General features: G+C 43.1%; 1 protein-coding gene across 1 annotated transcript in view; it reads left to right on the plus strand.

Annotated features, from left to right (window-relative positions):
• The window catches only part of rad50 (RAD50 homolog, double strand break repair protein), a 218,229-nt gene extending 195,689 nt beyond the window's left edge, over positions 1–22,540 (plus strand). Inside the window, exons 23-26 of the mRNA XM_063053126.1 lie at positions 957–1,042; positions 9,718–9,860; positions 14,077–14,210; positions 19,671–22,540. Of these exons, the coding sequence (XP_062909196.1) occupies positions 957–1,042; positions 9,718–9,860; positions 14,077–14,210; positions 19,671–19,854 (547 nt within the window). The 3' untranslated portion in view covers positions 19,855–22,540. The remainder of the gene's footprint in view (positions 1–956; positions 1,043–9,717; positions 9,861–14,076; positions 14,211–19,670) is intronic.
• Positions 22,541–25,649: the final 3,109 nt, after the last annotated feature.

The following is a 25,649-nucleotide window of genomic DNA, read 5'->3' on the forward strand; positions in this document are numbered from 1 at the left end:
CTAACTTGCTTCTGTGCCCATTTTGATGTGATGAAACATAATGCACATATTCACTCATTCCTAATATTAAAAAAAGTCTGCACAGGTTGAAACTTCTATTGGGAAAATTGATGCTTTAAAGTGAACCGTTTAAAGTTCAGGGTGTAGCTTAGTTGCCACTTGTTGTTTCTGAAGAAGTCCAAATAGTGCATTTTGTACAGTCGCTGTAAAGATGCTCAGACAGCTTGATCAAGGATCAACTTTATTCGCAGGTACATTTACAGGTAGAAAGTATTTGTTGTGTTGGTCAGGGTGCAACATATTCCAACAACATGCAAAAATTATAACAAATAAAGAACTGTATTAAAAAAATTATATATAAATTAAAAGCTAATAAATTTAGAGGTTAAAGAATAAATGTGGAATAAAATGTCCATGAATAAATAAATACAATGTAAACAGCATTATAAAAAGACACTTAAAGTGTTTACCATGTAGTGATAGGAATAATAGATGGAGGGGGGTGGGGATAACTAGAATGGTTGATCAGATAAATTGCCTTGGGGAAGAAACTTCTAAGATGGTGTGAAGTTTTTGTTTTAATAGCCCTCTAGCACTTTGCCGAAGGGAGCTTTTGGAAAAGGGAGTTAGCAGGATGGACGGGTAATCCGCACGATTTTTTCCTACTTGCTTCTTTGTGCTGATGGGCTGATGCATCACGATTGAAGGTTGATCCAAATAAGAAGCGCAAAAAGTATCTTTAAAATGTCGAGTCCTGTGACTGAATCTGGGAAATGCTAGCTTTATCATGATCTTTTCCTACACCTTTTCAAGGGATTTGGTATGAGCCAGGCCGCATGCAGTGTCAATGTACAAACTGACATTAAAATGTACTGGCCATCTTTCATTATTGAAATGATCCTAGTGATCAGGTCCAGAAACAAGGCCAGAGTAATTAATATTTCCTCTTGGTTTAGAGCCATCATGAGATTCCACAGCATGAAGATGGAAGAAATTAACAAAATTATCCGGGACCTGTGGCGAAGCACTTATCGAGGGCAAGGTATAGTACGTGATACTGAGGGCTACCATTTCCAGTGTGGGAGTTCTGGAGAAAAGAACCAAGGGGGATTTTGGGAATCAGGTTGTGAAGAAAAATTAAAATAACAAAAAGCTAAGCCGACGCCAGAATCCTGAAATAAAGTGTGCTTTAAATACTGAGCAAGTCAGGTGGCATCACTGGGGAGTCAAACAGAAGTAACATTTCATGTTCATGTTCATGATCCTTCATCAGATCTTGTCATCAAGCCTGCCCACACATTTCCTGAAGGCCCAAAACGTCAACTGTTTATTCCACTCCAGAGATACTGCTGACCTGCTAAGTTCCTACAGCATTTTGGGTGTTCCTCAAGATTTCCAGCATCAGCAGAATATCTCGTGTCTGAGGACAGGAATTTGTTCCCTTATTCTTCTCACTAAAACTTCCTGTTTTCCATCATCCATCCTGATTATCTGTTGGACCCCATCAGGGTCCTTTCTACTTTTTAATTATTACATGCATATGTATATTGTCTTTAATTTTGAAATGTAACTTTGCTTCTCTGTAGTGCACAGAACTTAAATCATCATACTTTTAAATGTCTCCATCTTATCTCCATTGAGTTTTGGTGTTGACATACAGCCCTCTCCCATAGCCCCTCCAGTACCATGTTGGACCCAAGATCTTACCTTGGTACCTTGGCTGAAATTTTATTTATTTATTGGGACACAGCTCAAAATAGGCCCTTCTGGTCCTTCGAGCTGCACCGCCCAGCAACCCCCTGATTTAATCCTAGCCTAATCGTGGGACAATTTACAATGCCCAATTAATGTACCAACTGGTACGTTTTTGGACTCTGGGAAGAAACCGGAGCACCAGGAAGAAACGGGGAGAACTTTCAAACTTCTTACAGGCAGCGGTGAGAATTGAACCTGGGTAGCTGGTACCGTAAAGCGTTGTGCAAACCACTATACTACTGTGCCATCCCATTTTTTGAGCTACGAAGACAGTTTAAGAGTATAATATGGAATATTAAATCCAGTCATTCCAAAATATAGATTACCATTGGAAAAGCAAAACCTCCAAATAGTTTATTATCAGTAGTTTTGAAAAAGGAGAGCAAGACTCAAACTCCGTACATAATTAACGGTAGTTTTAAAATTATTTCTTTGGATTCCTGTACCTAATTAATTGGCCAGTGCTACTGCTGTAGACCACTCACTTCAAGGTTGGACATAGATGTTCAGAGATGTTCTTCTGTACACCACTGTTGTAACGTGTGGTTATTTGAATTACTGCCCCCTTCCCGTGAGTGTGAATGGTCTGGCCGTTCTCCTCTGACCTCTCTCAATAACAAGGCATTTTTCCCCACAGATTCCTGCTCGCAGTGTGTTTCTTTGTTTCTTTGCACCATTCTCTGTAAGCTGGGGAGACTGCTGCACATGAAAGTTCCAGGAGTTCAGCAGTTTCTGAGATATTCAAGCCACCAACAATTATTTCGCAGTCAAAGTCACTTCGATCACATTTCTTCCCCATTCTGATGTTTGGTCTGAACAGCAACTGAACCTCTTGACCATGTCTGCATGCTTTTATGCATTGAGTTGCTGCCACATGATTGGCTGATTAGATATTGCGTTAACGAGCAGGTGTACTAATAAAGTAGCCATGGAGTTATATTATATGAAGAGTGTTGCAAATATCTTTAGAAAATCAAAACTGCTTACCCTACAAAAGAAACCTACTCAAAGGTTTGATAATAATAAAGATTTCCCTTGTCTTTTTATTCTAAGCCTTTTATGACTGAGGCTAACATACCTCCTAATGGTGTGGTGTTTCTATATGTTAACGTTCTATATGTAACTAATGTTAACTTGTGAATGAGCACACCAATTCTTCTCTATCAACCAGTGCCATTGATTTGTCAATTAGAAATGATATTGCCTTTTTCAATCTTTGTACCAAAGTCTCTAACTTCATAATGTCCCATATCATACCTTCTTCCCCACCAGTATAATCTGTCCATATCCCTTTGAGTCAAAGTTCAAAGTACGTTTGTTATTGGGTATGTATAATATATACAACCTTGAGATTCATCTCCTTACAGGCAGACACCAAGCAAAGAAACCCAAACGAGCCCATCTAGAAGAAGATTACCGTCAAACACCCAATGGGCAGAAAAAAATTAATTGTGCAAACAATTAAAGTAAGCAAATAACATTCAAAACTGAAGTTCACAAAAGTGAGTACCTAGACGTGAAGCTAGGCATCAATGCAGCTGATTTAGGAGCAGGTCACATCCTCAGTTCAGCACAGAGATGAGTAAATCTCGTGGAGCAGCGAGCTGAACCAGCTCATCCCTCTCCTCCAGCCCCGACACCCTGAGCATTTCAGTCTGACCCTTGTCATGCTTTCATCTATGATGAGCAAACTTGGATGAGAAGATTAAGTGGGTACCTAAGTTCTGATAAATTGTAGGAAGCTGGAATCTCAATTCAGATTATATTAGCTTTATTAGATTAAATAAGTTTTATCTATCACACGTACATCGAAACATCAAAGCGTACAGTGAAATGTGTTATTTGCGACAATATTCAATACAGTCGAAATATATGCTGGGATCAAACCGCGTGTGTCTGTGCTTCCAGTGTCAACGTAGCATGCCTGCAACTTACTAATCCTGACCTGTACGTCTTTTGACCATGGGAGAAAACCAAAGCACCCAGGCAGTCATGGGGAGAAGGTGTATACTCCTTACAGACAGTGGTGGGAATGAACCCCAATCACTGATTGTTGGCAATGTAATTACACTAACTGCTAGGCTGCCATGCTACCCAGTGATGGCCCATACAACAGCCCACTAGCCCCACCAACTACCCAAGAAGGACTTAATTGTTCGAGTTGTCTGTTTCCTGTCCTTTAAATAATTGTCATTCCTCACATATGTTTCCCCTGTAAGCTAATTTTGAATTCCTTCCTAGGTATCTCAGTGTTTTGGTTGCTGAGGTAAATTGTGTAGTTTTTCATTGATTCTATCGTATTTTTTCTGTTCTTCTGTGAATGCCTGCAAGAAAATGAGTCTCAGGGTTGTATAGGATGACATACACGTATTTTGGTAATAAATTTACTTTGAACTGTTGGATTTATTGCTCTGAACCTAAAACTCCAAAGTCCACACTTGATGACATTTGAGCAAAAGTGAAGGAAAAAGAAAAGGGAACTGTGACAAGAGGGTAGACGGAGTCATCTATAGCAACTCAGTGGTGAGTCACCCTAAAGATAGAAAACCTACAGCACAGTACAGTCCCTTCGGCCCACAGGGTTGTGCCGAACATGTCCCTACCTTAGAAATTACGAGGCTAACCTATAGCCCTCTATTTTACTAAGCTCCATGTACCTATCTAAAAGTCTCTTAAAAGACCCCATCGTATCTGCCTCTACCACCGTTGCCGGCAGCCCATTCCACGCACTCGCCACTCTCTGTGTAAAAAACTTACCCCTGACATCTCCTCTGTACCTACTTCCCAGCACCCTAAACCTGTGTCCTCTTGTGGCAACCATTTCAACCCTAGGAAAAAGCCTCTGACTATCCACACGATCAATGCCTCTCATCATCTTATACACCTCTATCAGGTCACCTCTCATCCTACGTCACTCCAAGGAGACAAGGCTGAGTTCACTCAACCTATTCTCATAAGGTATGCTCCCCAATCCAGGCAGCATCCTTGTAAATCTGCTCTGCACCTTTCTATGGTTTCCACATCCTTCCTGTAGTGAGGTGACCAGAACTGAGCACAGTACTCCAAGTGCGGTCTGACCAGGGTCCTATATAGCTGCAACATTACCTCTCGGCTCCTAAGTTCAATTCTATGATTGATGAAGGCCAATACACCGTACGCCTTCTTAACCGCAGAGTCAACCTGCACAGCTGCTTTGAGTGTCCTTTGGACTCGGACCCCAAGGTAGTCATAGTCATAGTTGTACTTTATTGATCCCGGGGGAAATTGGTTTTCATTACAGTTGCACCATAAATAATTAAATAGTAATAAAACCATAAATAATTAAATAGTAATATGTAAATTATGCCAGGAAATAAGTCCAGGACCAGCCTATTGGCTCAGGGTGTCTGACCCTCCAAGGGAGGAGTTGTAAAATTTGATGGCCACAGGCAGAAATGACTTCCTATGACGCTCAGTGTTGCATCTCGGTGGAATGAATCTCTGGCTGAATGTACTCCTGTGCCCAACTAGTACATTATGTAGTGGATGGGAGGCATTGTTCAAGAGGGCGTGCAACTTGGACAGCATCCTCTTTTCAGACACCACCGTCAGAGGGTCCAGCTCCACCCCCACAACATCACTGGCCTTACGAATGGGTTTGTTGATTCTGTTGGTGTCTGCTACCCTCAGCCTGCTGCCCCAGCACACAACAGCAAACATGATCGCACTGGCCACCACAGACTCGTAGAACATCCTCAGCATCGTCCGACAGATGTTAAAGGACCTCAGTCTCCTCAGGAAATAGAGACGGCTCTGACCCTTCTTGTAGACAGCCTCAGTGTTCTTTGACCAGTCCAGTTTGTTGTCAATTCATCTCCCCAGCTATTTGTAATCCTCCACCATGTCCACACTGACCCCCTGGATGGAAACAAGATCCCTCTGATCCTCCACACTGCCAAGAGTCTCACTATTAATACTATATTCTGCCATCATATTTGACCTACCAAAATGAACCACTTCACACTTATCTAGGTTGAACTCCATCTGCCACTTCTCAGCCCAGTCTTGCATCCTATCAATGTTCCACTGTAACCTCTGACAGCCTTCCACACAATCCACAACATATCCAACCTTTGTGTCATCAGCAAACTTACTAACCCATCCCTCCACTTCCTCTTCCAGGTCATTTATAAAAATCACAAAGAGTAAGGGTCCCAGAACCGATCCCTGAGGCTCTACACTGGTCACCAACCTCCATGCAGAATATGACCCGTCTAAACCACTCTTTGCTTTCTGTGGGCAAGCCAGTTCTGGATCCACAAAGCAATGTTCCCTTGGATCCCATGCCTCCTTACTTTCTCAATAAGCCTTGCATGGGGTACCTTATCAAATGCCTTGCTGAAATCCATATACACTACATCTACTGCTCTTCCTTCATCAATGTGTTTGGTCACATACTCAAAAAATTCAATCAGGCTCATAAGGCACGTCCTGCCCTTGACAAAGCCATGCTGACTACTCCTGATCATATTATACCTCTCCAAATGTTCAGAAATCCTGCCTCTCAGGATCTTCTCCAACAATTTACCAACCACTGAGGTAAGACTCACTGGTCTATAATTTCCTGGGCTAACTGTACTCCCTTCCTTGAATAAAGGAACAACATTCGCAACCCTCCAATCCTCTGGAACCTCTCCCGTCCTCATTGATGATGCAAAGATCGTCACCAGAGGTTCAGCAATCTCCTCCCTCGCCTCCCACAGTAGCCTGGGGTACATCTCATCTGATCCCTGTAACTTATTCAACTTGATGCTTTCCAAAAGCTCCAGAACATCTTCTTTCTTAATATCTACATGCTCAATCTTTTCAGTCTGCTGCACGTCATCACTACAATCGCCAAGATCCTTTTCCGTAGTGAATACTGAGGTAAAGTATTCATTAAGAACCTCTGCTATTTCTTCCAGTTCCATACATACATTCCCACTGTCATACTTGATAGGTCCTATTCTTTCACGTCTTATCCTCTTGCTCTTCACATACTTGTAGAATGCCTTGGGGTTTTCCTTAATCCTGCCCGCCAAGGCCTTCTCATGGCCCCTTCTGGCTCTCCTAATTTCCTTCTTAAGCTCCTTCCTATTAGCCTTATAATCTTCTAGATGTCTAACATTACCTAGCTCTCTGAACTTTTTGTAAGCTTTCCTTTTCTTCTTGACTAGATTTATTACAGCCTTTGTACACCACGGTTCCTGTGCCTTATCATAACTTCCCTGTCTCATTGGAATGTGCCTATGCAGAACTCCACACAAATATCCCCTGAATATTTGCCATATTTATTCCGTACTTTTCCCTGAGAACATCTGTTTCCAATTTAAGCCTTCAATTTCCTGCCTGATAGTCTCAGAATTTCCCTTACGCCAATTGTGTTTTTCTAACTTGTCTGTTCCTATCTCTCTCCAATGCTATTGTAAAGGAGATAGAATTATGATCACTATCTCCAAAATGCTTTCCCACTGAGAGATCTGACACCTGACCAGGTTCATTTCCCGATACCAGATCAAGTACAGCTTCTCCTCTTGTAGGCTGATCTGCATATTGTGTCAAGAAGCCTTCCTGAACACACCTAACAAACTCCACCCCATCTAAACCCCTTGCTCTAGGGAGATTCCAATCGATATTTGGGAAATTAAAGTCTCCCATAATGACAACTCTGTTATTATTACACCTTTCCAGGATCCGTTTCCCTATCTGCTCCTCAATATTCTTGTTACTATTGGGCGGCTGATAATAAACACCCAGTAGAGTTATTGACCCCTTCTTGTTCCTAACCTCCACCCACAGAGACTTCGTAGACACTCCCTCCATGGTGTCCACCTTTTCTGCAGCCGTGACACTATCTCTGATCAACAGTGCCACGCCCCACCTCTTTTGCCTCCCTCCCTGTCCTTTCTGAAACATCTAAAGCCCGGCACTTGAAGTAACCATTCCTGTCCCTGAGCCATCCAAGTCTCTGTAATGGCCACTACATCATAGCTTCAAGTACTGACCCACGAGCTCATCCGCTTTGTTCACAACACTCCTTGCATTAAAATAGACACATCTCAAACCGTTGGTCTGAGCGCGTCCCTTCTCTATCACCTGTCTATCTTCCCTCTCGCACTGTCTACAAACTTCCTCTATTTGTGAGCCAACCTTCTCTTCCCCAGTCTCTTCAGTTCGGTTCCCACCCCCCAACAATTCTAGTTTAAACTCTCCCCAGTAGCCTTAGCAAACCTCCCTGCTAGGATATTGGTCCCCCTGGGATTCAAGTGCAACCTGTCCTTTTTGTACAGGTCACACCTGCCCCAAAAGAGGTCCCAAAGATCCAGAAATCTGAATCCCTGCTCCAATCCCTCAGCCACGCATTTATCCTCCACCCCATTCTATTCCTATACTCACTGTCGCGTGGCACAGGCAGTAATCCCGAGATTACTACCTTTGCGGTCCTGCTTCTCAACTCCCTTCCTAACTCCCTGTAGTCTGCCTTCAGGACCTCTTCCCTTTTCCTACCTATGTCATTGGTACCAATATGTACCACAACCTCTGGCTATTCTTCTTCCCACTGCAGGATAACTTGGATGCGATCTGAAACATCCCAAACCCTAGCACCTGGCAGGCAAACTCCCGTCCGAGTTTCTTTCCTGCGTGCACAGAATCGCCTGACTGACTCCCTAACTATAGAGTCCCCTATCACTGCTGCCATCCTCTTCCTTTCCCTACCCTTCTGAGCCACAGGGCCAGACTCTGTGCCAGGGATTCCCAACCTGGGCTCCATGGACCCCTCAGTTAATGAGAAGGACCCATGGCATAAAAAAAGTTGGGGACTCCTGCCTGAAAAGAACGTAATCTGCTGGGTCACCAGGGTTAAACCCCCACTGACTGAGGATGTGGAAAGGTCAGTGTCAATATATTATTTGGAATTCAATGTAAATGTTTCAATTGGATGTCAGTTTGAGTTCAAGTTTAGTATAGCATTTAATTTCATTTACTACAAGTGATTGAGCTTCAGGATATTGCATGTAAATTATTACGTCCTAACAGTTGCTCAGTTGTGACACACTTGTTGCTGAGTTCTCTGATGCTGTACCATGATACAGTGCTGAGAGTGCTCCCCAGCCAGAGGCACAGTTGTTCAGATAGGATTTCAATATGAGGAATTGCCCATAAGACCACAACACATAGCTGGAGAATTGGACCATCTGGCCCATAGTGTCTGGTCCACCAATTATTTCTGAGTAGATGGACCCCACGGTATAGTGCAGAGCTAGAGGGAGCGGAAATGGCTAATAGAGGGGGAATAACTTTAAGGTGATTTGAGGAAAATATCGGGGGGGTTGTCAGAGGTAGGTTTATTACACAGAGTGGAGGGTTCGTGGAATGTGCTGCTTGAGATGGTGGGGGAGACAAATACATTAGGGATATGGAAGAGACAGTTAGATCAGCACATAGATGGTAGAAATATGGAGGGCTATGTGGAAGGGAAGGATTAGATGGGTCTTCGTGTAGGTTAAAATATCGGCACAACATTGTGGGCTGAAGAGCTTGTACTGTGCTGTAATGTTCTATGTTCTACCCAGCCAGAGGCACAGTTGCTCAGATAAGATTTTAAACTGAGGAATGGCACGTAAGACATGGAAGCAGAATTAGTCCATTTGGTTCATGAATGCCACTCTGCCATTCAGTCTTGGCTGATTTAATTTCCCTCTCAACTCCAGTCTCCCACTTTTTCCCCATAATCTTTGAGACCCTTATTAATCAAAAGTCTCCTCACCTCCACTTTAATACACCCAGTGACTTGGCCTCCAAAGCCATCTGTGGCAATGAATTGCACGGATTCATCGCCCTCTGGCTGAAGAAATTCCTCCCCGTCTCTGCCTCTTCAAGTGCCTGTGGAAGATTTTGTGAAACTATTGTGATGTGTCCTGACTTGGTGGTTTCTTTCAATAGACATTGAATACATTGAGATCCGTTCTGATGCTGATGAGAATGTGTCTGCCAGCGACAAAAGAAGAAATTACAATTACCGTGTAGTCATGGTGAAGGGTGATACAGCTCTGGACATGAGAGGAAGGTACAGTGCTGGACAGAAGGTATGGAATAAATCTCAGATTCTGTGCATCATCATGTATTTAAAGGCATGTATGAGAAGGGCAACAATATTATTCTTTTCTCTCTGGTCTTTTAAAGATTAGCTTTATTTGTCACATCCACGTCGAAATATACTGGGAAATATGTCATTTGTGTCAAATCAAATCAGCTGGGTAGCTGCAAGTGCCGCCATACTGGTGTTAACATAGCATACCCACAACTCACTAATCCTAACCGTACATCTTCGGAATGTGGAAGGAAACCGGGACACCCAGAGGAACCTCATGTGGTCATGGGGAGAACGGACAAAACTCCTTAAAGGCAATGGCAGGAATTGAACCCTGAATGATAGCTGCTGGTGCTGCAAAGCAGTGTGCTAACTGTTATGCTGCTGTAGCATCTCTCTGTACCTCCTCTCTGAGGCATTAGGTAAAACTTCATTTAATAATGTAACTAATCCAGATTTCCCTGATAATATGCTAAATCTAGTTCATTTTTACTGAAGATTAGCTCTATGTAATTATAGAACCATAGAACACTACAGCACAGAAAACAGGCCATTCGGCCCTTCTAGTCTGTGCCGAAACTTTATTCCGCTAGTCCTATTGACCTGCACCCAGTCCATAACCCTCCAGACCTCTCCCATCCATGTATCTATTCAATTTATTCTTAAAACGTAAGAGTGAGCCCACATTTACCACGTCAGATGGAAGCTCGTTCCACACTCCCACCACTCTCTGAGTGAAGAAGTTCCCCCTGATGTTCCCCTTAAACCTTTCCCCTTTCACCCAAAGGCCATGACCTCTCGTATTTATCTCTTCTAATCTAAGTGGAAAGAGCCTACTCATATTTACTCTGTCTCTACCCCTCATAATTTTGTAAACCTCTATCAAATCCCCCCTCATTCTTCTACACTCCAAGGAATAAAGCCCTAACCTGTTCAATCTTTCCCTGTAACTCAACTCCTGAAGACCCAGCAACATTCTAGTAAATTTTCTCTGCACTCTTTCAATCTTACTGATATCTTTCCTATAGTTAGGTGACCAGAACTGCACACAATACTCCAAATTTGGCCTCACCAATGTCTTATACAACCTCACCATAACATCCCAACTCCTATACTCAATACTTTGATTTATGAATGCCAGGATGCCAAAAGCCTTTTTTACAAACCTGTCTAGCTGTGACGCCACTTTCAGGGAATTGTGTATCTGAACTCCCAGATCTCTTTGTTCCTCTGCACTTCTCAGTGCCCTACCATTTACTGTGTATGTCCTACCTTGATTTGTCCTTCCAAAATGCAACACCTCACACTTGTCTACATTAAATTCCATCTGCCATTTTCTGGCCCAATTTTCCAGTTGGTCCAGATCCCTCTGCAAGCTTTGAAAACCTTCCTCACTGTCCACAATGCCACCAATCTTAGTGTCATCTTGTGCTTAACTATGTGATTACTTTGGTCCTTTCCTGTATACTCTTACGCCTCTGTCCTTTATTTGTTCATTTATAAACAATATTATTTCTTTGATCATTTTAAAAGTCCATTTCATTTTCTTCAGCTACAGTTGGAAATGATGTAAATTCTCTCCTTTAACCAATTTGCACTTCTAATTCAAAGTTGATTAAAGCATGAAGTTTTTTTTTACATAGAGTGGTGGGTGCATTGAGCACGCTGCCAGAAGTGGAGGTGGAGGCAGATACATTAGGGGCATTTAAGGAACTCTTACATAGTCACATGGGCAGAGGGCTCTGTAGAAGAGGAAGGGTTAGATTGATCTTAAAGTTGGTTGAAAGGTCAGCACAACATTGTGGACCGGAAGGCCTGGATTGTGCTGTACTTTAATGTGTTCTATACAGTATTCATACATCTGAGTTTTTAACCATTAATGATTCATTTCAATTCGATCAAGTTTAATTGTCCTTCAGCCGTACATGAATACCCATGAATACAGCCAAACGGTGGGCACGTGGACAAGTGGTTAAGGACTAACCATTGGACTAGCTACCCGAAGGTCGTGAGTTTGAGCCCCAGCCTTGGGAGAGCAAGGCACTTAATCACACATTGCTCTGCGACGACACTGCTGCCAAGCTGTATGGGTGCAAATGCCCTTCCCTTGGACAACATTGGTCTCGTGTAGAGGGGAGACTTGCAGCATGGGCAACTGCTGGTCTTCCACACAACCTTGCCCAGGCCTGCACCCTGGAGAGTGAAGACTTTCCAGGCGTAGATCCATGGTCTCACAAGACTAACGGATGCCTTTACAGCCAAACGAGAGAGCGGGGCCAAGGTGCAAACCACAGTACCAGTGGTCCCACAGCACAAAACACACAGAGAACATGCAAACAAGAGAAAATCTGCAGATACCAGAAATCCAAGCAACAGACATAAACTGCCGGAGGAACTCAGCAGGCCTGGCAGCATCTATGAAAAAAGTACAGTCAACGTTTCAGGCCGACACCCTTCGGGAAGACTCACAGAGTCACTCAGTGAGTCCTCCTGAAGAGTCACGACCTGAAACATCGACTGTACTCTTTTCATAGACGCTGCCTGGCCTGCTGAGTTCCTCCGGCATTTTGTGTGTGTTGCGTAGAACATACAAGGTAGCAAGCACATAAAGATATCAGTAAGATACAGACACACAAAAAAAAAATCCCAACCTAAGCCATGAATGCCACAGAGCCTAAAGGCCTGAACTGTCCTGCAATGTTTTGTGTTCAAATGCAGCAAAAGCATTTTACCCTTGATGGCTAGATTGCTCCTTGTGAATGAGAGTTAGTGCTGTTGGGGAGAATAGATGGGTTAGGGTAGCATTCATGTAAAAATTAATGGTTAATGTTTGATGTGGGCCTTGTGGACTTGTTCCTTTGCTTTGATACTATGACTTTTTCCCTGAGCCATCTCTGCCTTGGTGTCTGAATTCACTCTTATAATGCATCAATGCCTTTGCATACTAACTATCCAACTGAATCCGAACTTGCTTGTTCTCCAGCCCTGGCATTGCAGATCAGGGCTGTTCAGTGGCACCTAGAGAAGAGCTGTTGTCACTTGTCACCTGGGTTCAATACCGATCTTTCGTGCTGCTGGAGTGGAGTCTGCACGTTCTCCCGGTAACTGCATTGGGTCCTGTGAGTTACCCGGGTTCAGTCCCGATCTCTGGTACTGCCAATGTGGAGTCTGCACGTTCTCCCTGTAAATACATTGCAGTCCTTCAGTCTTCCTCCCACATACCAAAGAAGTGCAGATGGGTAGGGTAATGGATTACATTATAAGATGGCAGAGCAGCCTCTCTGGCTCCAACTAATGATGTCTAAATGTCAAATCTTCTAGAATATCTTTTGTTATTTGTTAATTTATTTGTGATAATATTGCTTTATGCGTTTTCTGTGTCTATATGTACTGTGTGTGGACCTTGGTCCAGAGGAACATCGTTTTGTTCATGTCAGTGTACATGTGAATGGTTGAATGATGATAAACGTGAACGTTGTAAATTGCCTGAAGTGCATAAGCGAACTGTAAGATTTGGGATGGGAAATTGAAAGGAACGTGGGAAAGATAAGATATTTGTTGGGATAGGATTAGTGAAAATGTGGATGCTTAAAGATTGATGCGTACTTGGTGGAGCAGGTGACATATTTCCTCACTCTTAATGCTATGACTAGTCTCGGACCCTTTCTGGTACCACACCTTCTTTCTGTAGTGTGGAATACAAACTGTGTGCAGCACTCTTAATGTGGCCTGATTAGTACTTTCTGTGGAATCTAACGTGACCATAACATATAGGAGAAGAAATGTGCCCTTTGGCCCATCGAGTTTGCTCTGCCATTTCATCATGGCTGATCCATTTTCCCTCTCAGCCTGCCCCCCGTATCCCTTCATGCCCTGACCAATCAAGATTCTGTCAACCTCTACCTTAATGACTAGGCCTCCACAACCACCTGCGGTGACAAATTCCACAGATTCACTACTCTTTGGCTAAAGAAATTTCTCCTCATCTCCTTTCTAAAAGAACGTCCCTCTGTTTTGAGGTTGTGTCCTCTGGTTTGAGAGTTCCCCCACCATAGGAAACGTCCACTCCACATCTACTCTATCGAGTACTCGACATTCTACTCTGCTCAACATTCAACTGGTTTCAATGAGTAACCACACTCGTCTCACACACTCTGACTCAGCCACTGAAGGAAGGCTTCTCTCTGACTTGCTGTCTCATTCCGTTTCAGGTCCTGGCCTCGCTCATTATCCGCTTGGCTCTGGCGGAGACCTTCTGTCTGAACTGCGGAATTTTAGCTCTGGATGAGCCAACCACAAACTTAGACCGGGAAAACATTGAGTCACTGGCCCATGCTTTGGTTGAGTGAGTATCCTGAATGGACCTAGAAAACATTTCGATCTGTAGGAGTGAGCATTCTGCTTCATCCCAAATTAATTCTGGTTTCCTTTTTGCATTGTGTTGGGATTGGCATTCGTTCATTTTCGTGGTATCCTTCTTCTAACCTCAAGGGTAAATGCACCACCCTGATCTACTTCTACACACTGTGTCAAAGTGTTAACCTCAATTAAGACAGAACAGTGAAGGGCTATGTAGGAGGGAAAGATTAGATTGATCTTAGAGTGGGTTAAAAGGTCAGCACACCATCATGACTAGTCCTCATCCAATCAGGTTTCCGCTGTCCCACATTGTTTCCCATTGAAGGAGAAATAATCGATCAGGAGAGATGGACTATGGGATTATAAATACCACTGGACTAGACATGCCCAGGCATCATCCCTGATGAAGGTAGCAGAGTTTGTTATTGAAACAGCTGTTGTAATCAATACCTGTACCCGGCTGGAAGCCTGACAAGAGTTTATTCATCTAAACCCACTGGTTTCTCATTAAGGCTGTGGAGTGAAGGGTTTCAGTCGTGAATCCACAACTTCGTTGTCCATTTCTGGAAAGTGGATGATATACTAACCGACCTTAGGAATGCAGTAATTATAACCATTTGAAGAAAGAAGACAAGTCCAACTCTCCTCCCCCAGTGGAGCCTGATGATTGAAGAGTGAGAACTGTTCCTGAACCTGGTGGTGTGGGATCTGCACCTCCTGCCTGATGGTAGTAGCGGGAGGAGGGCACAACCTGGGTGGTGGGGGTCTTCAATGATGAATACTGCTTTCAGGGGCAATGTTCCTCGAAAATGTGCTGAATGGTGTACATCAATGAAACTGAATTGGAAGCAGATCATCCATCATCCAGATGGACTGCCCAAGAAGAAATGGAGTATTATCACTAAGTCAAACTAATGCTTTGAAGATATTTTTAATTACATAAGATAGATTCCATACCCAACAGCTCTAAAATGCTGTGAGAGATATTTTAAACCAGATACCATGCTTGCAGGAAAGTGTTCCAAAAAGCTTAATGCTCTTTGTAAATGGAGTCACTTCATACTTAAATGCTGAAGCTGACAGGCTTATGCTCTCCATGCTTAAAAAAGTGTGTGGAACTGGATAAGTGGAATAAAACGAGAACTGTGTCTCTCTCCACACCATTTCTGGGAGACTGAAGCAAAGTCAGAAGCCTTTGAAGGAACGTGAGCTTTGACAACCCTGCTTCCAGTCTCCTGTTCCTCCAAAACCCTTATGCTGTTGCCTCACAGATTCTTGTCTGCTGTCTTTGCAAAAATACAGTACGCTACAGCCCACACCATGACCTCTGACTGAACTGTTGTAACAACATTTGCAGACTGGTGTGGAGACTAGATGCTAGTGTCTCAGTACATCTTCTCCTGAAATCCTCATTCATGTGTTTGTGACATTCAGTCTTCAAATATTTCAATGCTTTTTCTCCATGTCTCATTCTCAATTTACATAGACTTTAATTCACTGATGGCTTCATCCATACCAACCCCTTTTTACTCTTGACATAAATGTCCCAGAGGTATTAATTGCATACAGTCTTAAGTATTATACACTCAGAACTGTGTGGTCTGATTCTGCCTAATTCCATCTACAAGTTTGAAGATGGCACCACTGCAGTGGGCCGCATCTCAAGTAACAATGAGCTGGAGGACAGGAGGGAGATGGAGAGCCTGTTGGCATGGTGTCTTGACAACAAGCTTTCCCTCACTGTTAACACAACAAACATCATTCATTTCAGGAAGGGGCAGTGCACACAATCCTGTTTACACCAGTGGAACACAGAATGCAATGCAGACAGAGAACAGATGCACGGCTCCTACACATCCTATCCAAATGAGTAATGGCTTGGTATGGTAAATGTTCTGCCTGTGACTGCAAGGAACTGCAGAGACTGGATACAGCTCAGCACCTCAGAAACCAGCCTCCCCTCCATAAATCAGCCAGCATAATCAAAGACCTGGACATTCTCTCTTCTTTTCTCTTCTCTCCCCTCCCATTAGGCAGAAGATACAAAAGCCTAAAAGCGCACACCACCAGGTCCTGCTGTTGTAAAACTATTGATAGTTTCCTAGTGTGATTAGATGGACTCTTGACCTTTGAATTTAATTCATGACATCCTTGCATTTTATTGTCCACCTGCACTGCACCTCAGTACATGTGACAATAATAAACCAATTTCAATTAATTACATATATTTAAATTCAGGTGACAACCCACACCTATCCTGTAATTCTATAATCTGCCACAAGAGTGCAGAAATGCCATAAAGCCAAAGAATTCAAGAGAGTTCTGGACTATAACTCTTCCCACCCTGTCACTTGTAAAAATGCCATTCCCCTTCTCTAGTTTCCTCCATCTCCGCCATATCTGCTCTCCAAGGTGAGGCTTTTCATTTCAGAAATAATGAGATGTCCTCCTTGTTCAAAGAATGGGGCTTTCTTCCTCCACCATCAATGCTGCCCTTACCCATATCTCTTCCATTTCGCACACGCTTGCCTTCACTCTGTCCTCCCGCTGCCCCGCCAGAGATAGGGTTCCTCTTGTTCTCACCTACCACCCCACCAGCCATTGCATCCAGCAGATAATTCTCCGTAACATCTGCCATCTCCAACAGGATTCTACCACCAAATGGATCTTTCCTTCCCCACCACTTTCTGCTTTCCACAAGGATTGCTCCCTACCCAACTCCCTTGTCCATCCGACCCTCCCCACTGATCTCCCTCCTGGCACTTATCCTGGCAAGCGAAACAAATGCCACACCTGCCCTTACATCTCCTCGCTCATTACCAATCAGGGCCCAAAACAGTCCTTCCAGGTGAGGCAACGCTTCACCTGTGAGTCTGTCCAGTGTTCCCAGTGTGACTTCCTGTATATCGCTGAGACCCGACATAGATTGGGGGACCGCTTCACCGAGCATCTACGCTCCATCTGAAAAAAAAAGCGGGATCTCCCAGTGGCCATCCACTTCCCATTCCCATTCCGAAATGTCCATCCATGGCCTCCTCCGCTGCCACAATGAGGCCACACTCAGGTTGGAGGAGCAATACCTTATATTCCGTCTAGGTAGCCATCAGACTGATGGCATGAATATTGGTTTCTCAAACTTCTGATAATTGCACCCCCCCCCCACCGCCCTTCACTATTATCCCATTCCAGTTTCCTTCTCTCATCCTTCCCTTTCTTCCATGGTCTTCTGTCCTCTCCTATCAGATTTTCCCTCCTCCAGCACTTTATCTTGTTCACCAATCAACTTCCCAGCTCTTTACTTCACCCCCACTGGTTTCACCTATCACTTTGTACTTCTTCCTCCCCTCCCCCCATCTTCTTACTCTGACCTCTCATCTTTTTTCCAACTCCTGAGGAAGGGTCTCGGCCTGAGATGTCAGCCGTTTACTCTTTTCCATAGTTGCTGCCTGACCTGCTGAGTTCCTCCAGCATTTTGTTTGTGTTGCTTTGGATTTTCAGCTTCCACAGATTTTAGCGGCTTTGAAAGCAAATGATCTTTTTCCATTTTGGATATCACATTGACACTGAGAGTTCCTCCTGTGTGCGCTTACTGGTCATACTTGCATTTTGTGGCAAACTGTTTTGCTGAAAACTTGATCTTTAAAAATTACCGAGCAAGGATCTGGAACCACATTTTGATTGAATACTTTGATAGTGAACTCTGGCATCTCCATGTGGTCATATTTACATGTTAAGATCCACCCGTTTCCATCTGTTTATCATGCTCCTAATTTTCGCATTATGTCCTACTCCGAAAAATTAACAGTTAAGCCTCTAACCTTTTAGGGTTTAAAGTTTGGCTTTATTTGTCACATGTACTGTACATTGAAATATACTGTTAAAAGCATTGTTTGCATCAACAACCAACACCATGGGTGTGCTGGGGGCAGCCTGGTAGTGTCACAATGCTGTCAGCACCACCATAGTATGCCCGCAATTTACTAACCCTTATTAATTAATGTCTTTGGAACTGGGGAAGAAATCAGAGCATCCAAAGGAAACACACACAGTCATGGGCAGAAAGTACAAACTCCTTACAGACAGTGACGGAATTTAACTCTGGTCCCTGGCACTGTAATAGTGTTATGCTAACTGCTGTGCTGCTGTGCCACCTCTTAACTTTGCCCTTGTTGTAGTCTTGCTGTGCCTTAGCTCCCTTCATCCCATTCCACACCTGCCCACCAATACCACTCCCCTCCTTTTACCCCCCCCATTTCCCATTTCTGACTCCCTCTCAGTCCGTGACTTGCCCTCATCCTCCCTCACCCCACCTGCCTTCTCCTTTGGCCACCTCACCCTCTCAACCACTCTTCCCCTCCACTCCCACCTCTCCCTCCCTCCAGAACTACTCTTCAACCCACATTCAGTGAAGCCGATAAAACTGATGAATTTTTGCACATGTTGACACATGCATTGGCCTGTTGGCTTTCCAGTTAGCTGAGAGAATTAAATGTGTCTCTTTCTGTGACCCGTGATCATAGACTGACGTAAAAGCCATGGCCAACCCAGCTTGAAGTCTAACTTGAACCCAAAACATTTTGCTACCCCTTAGCCAAGCTTTGCATTGTTAGCAATGAGGTTTGGATTACAAGTGTGTTATCCTTCCTAACAAAGAAACAATTGTTATTAACAGGGATCAACTTTTGTTGCCATACACATTTATGTGTATTAGGGATTTGCTGTTATGTGTTAGCACAACATACAACAACATTCAACAATTGTAAAGAATGATACTAAACTTTTAGAATAAATGGATTTGGATTAAAATGTACATGAATACATAATTGCCAGCATGTATATACCAGCAGCATTTTAAAAAGTGATTTAAAGTTATAAACATGAGAAAATCTGCAGATCTGGAAACCCTAAGCAACACACACGAAACGCTGCAGGGACTCAGCAGGACAGGCAGCATCTATGGAAAAGAGTGCATTGGACATTTTGGTCTAAGACTTCTTCAGGACTGGAAAGGAAGGGGAAAGACACCAGAATAAAAAGATGAGGCAAAGGGAAAGCGGACAGCCGGAAGGTGATAGAACTGTTTATTCATCTCCATAGACGCTGTCTGACCTGCTGGGTTTCTCCAGCATTTTGTGGGTGTCGCAGTGGTTTAAAGTGTTTACCATGAAATGCAGTGACTAAGATAATAGAGAGTGCGGGGGGTGGGGATAGGACTAACTAGAATGGTTGATCAGATTAACTGCTTGGGGGAAGAAACTTTTAAGGTGGCATGAAGTTTTTTTTTTAATAGCCCTATAGTGCTTTCCAGAAGGGAACTATGGGCAAAGACAGTTGGCTGGACGGGTGGCATCTGCGATGACTTTTCCTGTCTGAATCTTTGTCTCGTGCAAGTCCTGTAGTGATGGCAGACTGCAACCAATGACCAAGCTGTGTTGCTGTTTTCTAGGATAATAAAGAGCCGCTCAAACCAAAGCAACTTTCAGCTTCTGGTGATCACACATGATGAGGATTTTGTCGAGTTGCTGAGCCGTTCCCAATACGTCGAACACTTTTACCGTATCAGGAAGAACATCGACCAATGCTCAGAAATCATCAAGTGCCGTGTCAGCTCTTTGAACACCCATGTTTAGTAAAAATGTTATGTCATTAATTATAGTTTTCAGAGTAAGCTGCAGCGAGAACCATTTTATGAATCAGATACTATTCTTTCTGGATGATTGTGAAAATAGTCTTGTACTTTCTATTTTGTTGTTGATATATAATTTGAGTTTTCTTTTTTGACATGTAACAATGTTGAACTGGTACAAAAATAAAACCAACTTGCTTTTCTCAACCTTCACTCTCACATCTGTGCAACATTGAAGTCAATCATGGGTGTGAATTTCAGGCGGATTCAGAAAAGTACAAATACAGTTTTTCCATGAACTATGTTTGAAATAGTACACTCAGTGGCCACTTTATTAGATACACCTGCAGACCTCGTTAATGTAAATATCTGATCAGCCAGTCATGTGGCAGTAACCCAGTGTCTAGAAGCATGCAGACGTGGTCAAGAGGTTCAGTTGTTGTTCAGACCAAAAATCAGAATGGGCAAGAAATATGATCTAAGTGAATTTGACTGTGGAATGATTGTTGGTGCCAGATGGGGTGGTTTGAGTATCTCAGAAACTACTGATCTCCTGGGATTTTCATGCACAACTGCATTTACAGTGAATGGGAGGGAACACAAAAAAAAAATCCAGTGAGTGGCAGGTCTGTGGACAAAAATAACTTGTATTTAGAGAGGTCAAAGGAAAATGGCCTGACTGGTTCAAGCTGACAGGAAGGCGACATTAACCCAAATATCCATGCACTTACAGCAGTGGTGTGCAGAGAGCATCTCTGAATGCACAACAGTGTGAACCTTGAAGTGGATGGGCTACAGCAGCAGAAGACCAACCAGGTTCCACTCCTGTACCTAATAAAGTGGCCACTGAGTATAGAAAAGACAGGCACTTCTGCCCACCAGCCATGATGGGGAAATTAAATGAATCCCATCTGCCACCACACGATCTGTATCCCTTCCTACTCTGCCTGTCTAAGTGATTCTTAATTATTACTGTCACCACCGACCACTCACTTCATATTCCATGCACTTAACACTCTTTTTGTAAACACTTGCCTTGCACTCTCTTATTATTCCTCCCCCCCCCCCCAAGTTAAAGCTATATCCTCTAGTATTTCATAAACACAAGAGATTCTGCAGGGGTTGGAAATCTTGAGCAGCTTGCACTAAATGCTGGAGGGAAATCTTGAGCAGCTCGCACTAAATGCTGGAGGGACTCAGAAGGTCAGGCAGCATCTGTAAAGCGAAATAAACTCTGATGAAGGGTTTTGGCCCAAAACATTGACTGTTTATTTCTCTCCACAGATGCTGCTGGACTTGCTGAGTTCCTCCTGCGTGTTGTGTCTGTTCCTCTAGTATTTGACATTTCCACCATAGACAAACTATCTGTGCTATCAATGCGTTTCACATTACGTACCTCTATCAGCTCTCTCTGCAGCCTCTGACGTTCCAGAGAAAGCGATCCTAATATGTCCAGTTTATACTCTCGAGTCCTGGAGATGACTTGCTGAAGTTCTTCTGCACCTTCTCAAAAGCCGCCACATCTTTGTATAAAGCGGTGACTAGAACTACACACAATGCTCTAAATGTGACCTAATCAAAGATTTATACAGTTGTGATGTTACTTTTCCACTTTTATACAGAATGCCTTGACTGATAAAGGCTAGTATTGCTGTATTCCTCCTTTAACACCTTACCTACTTGAGTTGCATTTCCTGGGAACTATGGGCTTGCACTCCAAGATCCCTCTGTACATCAAGGCTCCTAGGGGTCTTGTCATTTACCATATAATTTCCCTTTATACATTTGATTTCGCAAAGGGGAATAGTTTGCACTCAATCTGCCATTTCTCTGCCCAGATCTTTAACTGATCTATATCCTGTTAAATCCTTTGACAACCATCATCACTATCTACAACTCCACCGACTTTTGTGTCATCTGAAAACTTCCTAACCAGCCCACTTTCTGTACCTTTTCATCCAAACCACCACAAACAACAGGGGTCCCAGAATTAATCCCCGTAGGGCGGCACTTGTCACAAATCCCAGTCAGAGGAACACCCGTTCACCATTATCCTCTGCCTTCCATGGCCAAGAGATATCTAAAACATGTGATAATTAGAGTGAATGGGGAAGCTATGTTGTAGTCCAGTATTAGCCATTTTCTCAGTGCAGGCAAGCTGATATGTGGCTGACTATGCACTTTCCTCAAATAAAGTTTCATCTTTCTGAATCTTTGTGAATCTTGCTAGTTTATTCTGCTCTCCATTCCAGCCAGGCCCTTATGGAAGTTCCAAGTTGTGCCTTGATATCACCTAAGATTGGTGCAGCTTGAATTCTTTTAACAAGCTTGCCCGCTGTCCATCAGTCTCAGGAAGCAGAGAGCGAAAAGGGCAGTGGACAAACTTGATAAACTCTGAAATTGGCTGTTAGTGACTTGACACGCTATACACACTCTTAAATGTACCATGAACTAAGTACTGAACTTTGAAAGCTATCTTTAGCGCAATTATTGGCCCAACTACAACTGAAAGGAACTTCTTCTCGAACCAAATACAGCATCTCAAGCCTAAAAACTTAGTTCAGAAAACTTGGTAAAGTTGGGACTGCAATAAAATTGGAAGATGTTATTACTTTGCTTTGTAAACTTTTTTTTGAATCAGAATTATGTTTTATTATCATTGACTTATACAATGTGAAGTTTGTTTTACAGCAGCAGGGGCATTAAAAATTACTATAAATTACAAAATTAAATAGTGCAAATAAAAAGAACACGATAATGTTCATGGACTATTCAGAAATCTGATGCCAGTTGGGAAGAAGCTCTTTCTGAATCATTAAATTTGGACCATCTCTGGTAGTAATGAGAAACAGGCATTTCCTGCACAGCGAGAATCCTTGGCAATTGATAGTGTTGTGACAGTGATGGTGCTGGCTGAGTCAATAAACCCTTTGCCACCTCTTGCAGTCTGTGCATTGGAGTCTCCGTTATGTGGCATGTCATGTTCAGGGATATAAAACTGCCTCCTATTTTATGCCTCACCACATTACATTGAGACTTTCAAGTCCAATAAAACTGCTAGAGGTTGTAGGAGAAATGTTCTGAAGTTTCCTTTGAAACGTTTCTCTGCAGTAGTTTGCCTTTGCAATCTTTGTTATTGTTCCATTGTGCTGCAGTGGAAGGTGTGACTGCATGGCTTCCACTTTCATTTCTCTGCACTGTCTGCAAGGAAGGAGGAAACAACACAGGAACCAGCCCTTCGGCACACAATGTTGTGCCGAACCAGCAAAAAAGTAAATCAAAAAACTAATCCCTCTTACCTACAAAATGTTTATATCCCTCTATCTTCCTTACATTCATGGACCTATCTAAACGTCTCTTAAAAGCCTCTCATGTATTTGCCTCTACCACAATACCAGGCATCCACCACACTCTAAGTAAAAAAAAACTTACCTATTTGAATCTATTAGTCTGTCTGTCTGTCTGGGTCCCATATCCGATGCAGACCTTGGTGACCATGGTTTTCCATATTGATCTATCCTTCATTTTTTGGATGACTTCCATTTCCTCGATGTGTAGCCACCTGGCTACGCTTTTGATGTACATAAGCCGAGGTCTTCCTCTAGGTTTACTCCCCTCAATCTTTCCAGAGAGTATGAGTTTTTCTAGTATATCTTTCTGCATGATGTGTCCTAGGAATCTGAGTTGTCTTTCTCTTATTGTTGGTATGAGTGATCGAACTGCTTGGGCTCTTCTGAGAACCATTAGACTACTCTAGGAAAAAGATACTCACTGTCTACTCTATCTGTGCCTCTCATAATCTTATAAACCTCTATCAGATCTCCCCTTAGCCTCTGACGCTCCAAAGAAAACAACCAGTCTCTCATGATAGCGCACGCCCTCTAAACCAGGCAGCATCCTAGTAAATCTCTTCTGCGCCCTTTCCAAAGCCTCAACATACTTCCTATAGTAGAGCGACCAGAACTGTACGCAATGATCCAGATGTGGCCTCACCAGCGTTTTATAAAATCGCAACATAACCTCTTTGCTTTTGAACTAATAAAAGCAAGCATTCCATCACCCTTATTAACCACCTTATTGACTTGTGTAACCACTTTCACAGAGCTATGAACTGGGAACCCAAAATCTCTTTGCTCAGCAACATTGTTAAGATCTCGCAACACTGTTATGGTCTCCTTGCATTTGTCCTACCAAGGGCAACACCTTAAATTTATCTGGGTTAAACTCTATCTGCCATTTCTCGGCCCTGTTCTATATTGTGTTGTATTCTTTGCCGGTCTTCTACACTATCCACAACTCCACCAATCTTGGTATCATTCGCAAACTTATTAACCCAACCATCTACATTTTCATCCAGGTCGTTTGTATACATCACAAACAGCAGAGGTCCCAGCACAAATCCCTACAGAATACCAGAGATTACAAACCTCCAGCTCGAATAAGTCCTTTCGACCACTACCCACTGTTGTCTATATGCAAGACAGTTCTAAGTCCAAATAGCCAATTTGCTACAGATCCTATGCATCTTAATTTTCTGGATTATCCTCCCAAGAGGGACTTTATCAAGTACCTTACTAAAATCCATGTAGACACCATCCACTGCTCTACCTTCATCAGTCTTCACAGCAAAATCCATGCCATGATGCAACCAGTCAGAACGCTCCCCACCATACATCTGTAGAAAATTTTTAAGTGACTTGGAGACATACTGAATCTCCTCAAACCCCTAATGAAGTAGAGCTGCTGCTGGGCCACCTTCATGAGTGCATCAATGAATTGGGCACAGAATAGATCTTCCGAGGTGCCAAGAAGCTTGAAGCTGCCCATCCTTTCCACCATTAACCTTTCAGTGAGGAATGGCATGTTTTCTCCTGACTTCCACTTCCTTAATGAATGAAGTGTTTAAGTTGTTTAGTAATGTAAAGTCATGATAGAAACTAAGTCTATAAGGTAATAGCCAGAACTGTTTTGTTAGTGAATCCTGTAGCCACTGTGGCATGTCATGTTCAGGGATATGAAACTGTCTCCTATTTTATGCCCCACCACATTACATTGAGGCTTCAAGTTCCATAAAACTGCTAGAGGTCATTGGAGAAATATTTTGAAGTTTCCTTTGAAATGTTTCTCTGCAGTAGTTTGCCTTTGCAATCTTTGTTATTGTTCCATTGTGCTGCAGTGGAAGGTGTAACTGCATGGCTTCCACTTTCATTACTCTGCGCTGTCTGCAAGGAAGGAGGAAACAACACAGTTTGCCATGTTCACGCCGTAGCCAGCTACTGATAGCAACTCGTACTGAAGTCTGAAACTAAATAGAAAAGATGCTGGGGAAGAAACTCTGCAGGTTAGACAGCATCTGGGGAAAGACAAGTTTTAAGAACCTTCATCAGAATTTGTGGAAGTTGGTTTAAAATTCTGGCTTGATCATATTTTAACTAAATCCAGCCTGAGCCCATCATTATGATAATAGCAGGCCGGAGCTTGGCACATACAGGTACAGGGGTGCATCCCTATGTGGTCGTCTGTAGCCCATCCACGTCAAGATTCAACGTGTTGTGCATTCAGAGATGCTGTCTGCACACCACTGCTGTAACATGCAGTTATTTGAGTTGCTGTGGCTTTCCTGTCAGCTTGAACCGTTCTGGCCATTCTCCCCTAACCTCTCCCATTAACAAGGTGTTTTTGCCCACAGAACTGCCACATACAGGATGTGTTTCGTTTCTCACTCCATTCTCTGTAAACTCTGGAGGCTGTTGTGTGTGAAAATCCTAGGCGATCAGCAGCTTCTGAGACACTCAACCC

The sequence above is a fragment of the Mobula hypostoma genome, chromosome 7 (assembly GCF_963921235.1).
Source record: "Mobula hypostoma chromosome 7, sMobHyp1.1, whole genome shotgun sequence".
Taxonomy (NCBI): domain Eukaryota; kingdom Metazoa; phylum Chordata; class Chondrichthyes; order Myliobatiformes; family Myliobatidae; genus Mobula; species Mobula hypostoma.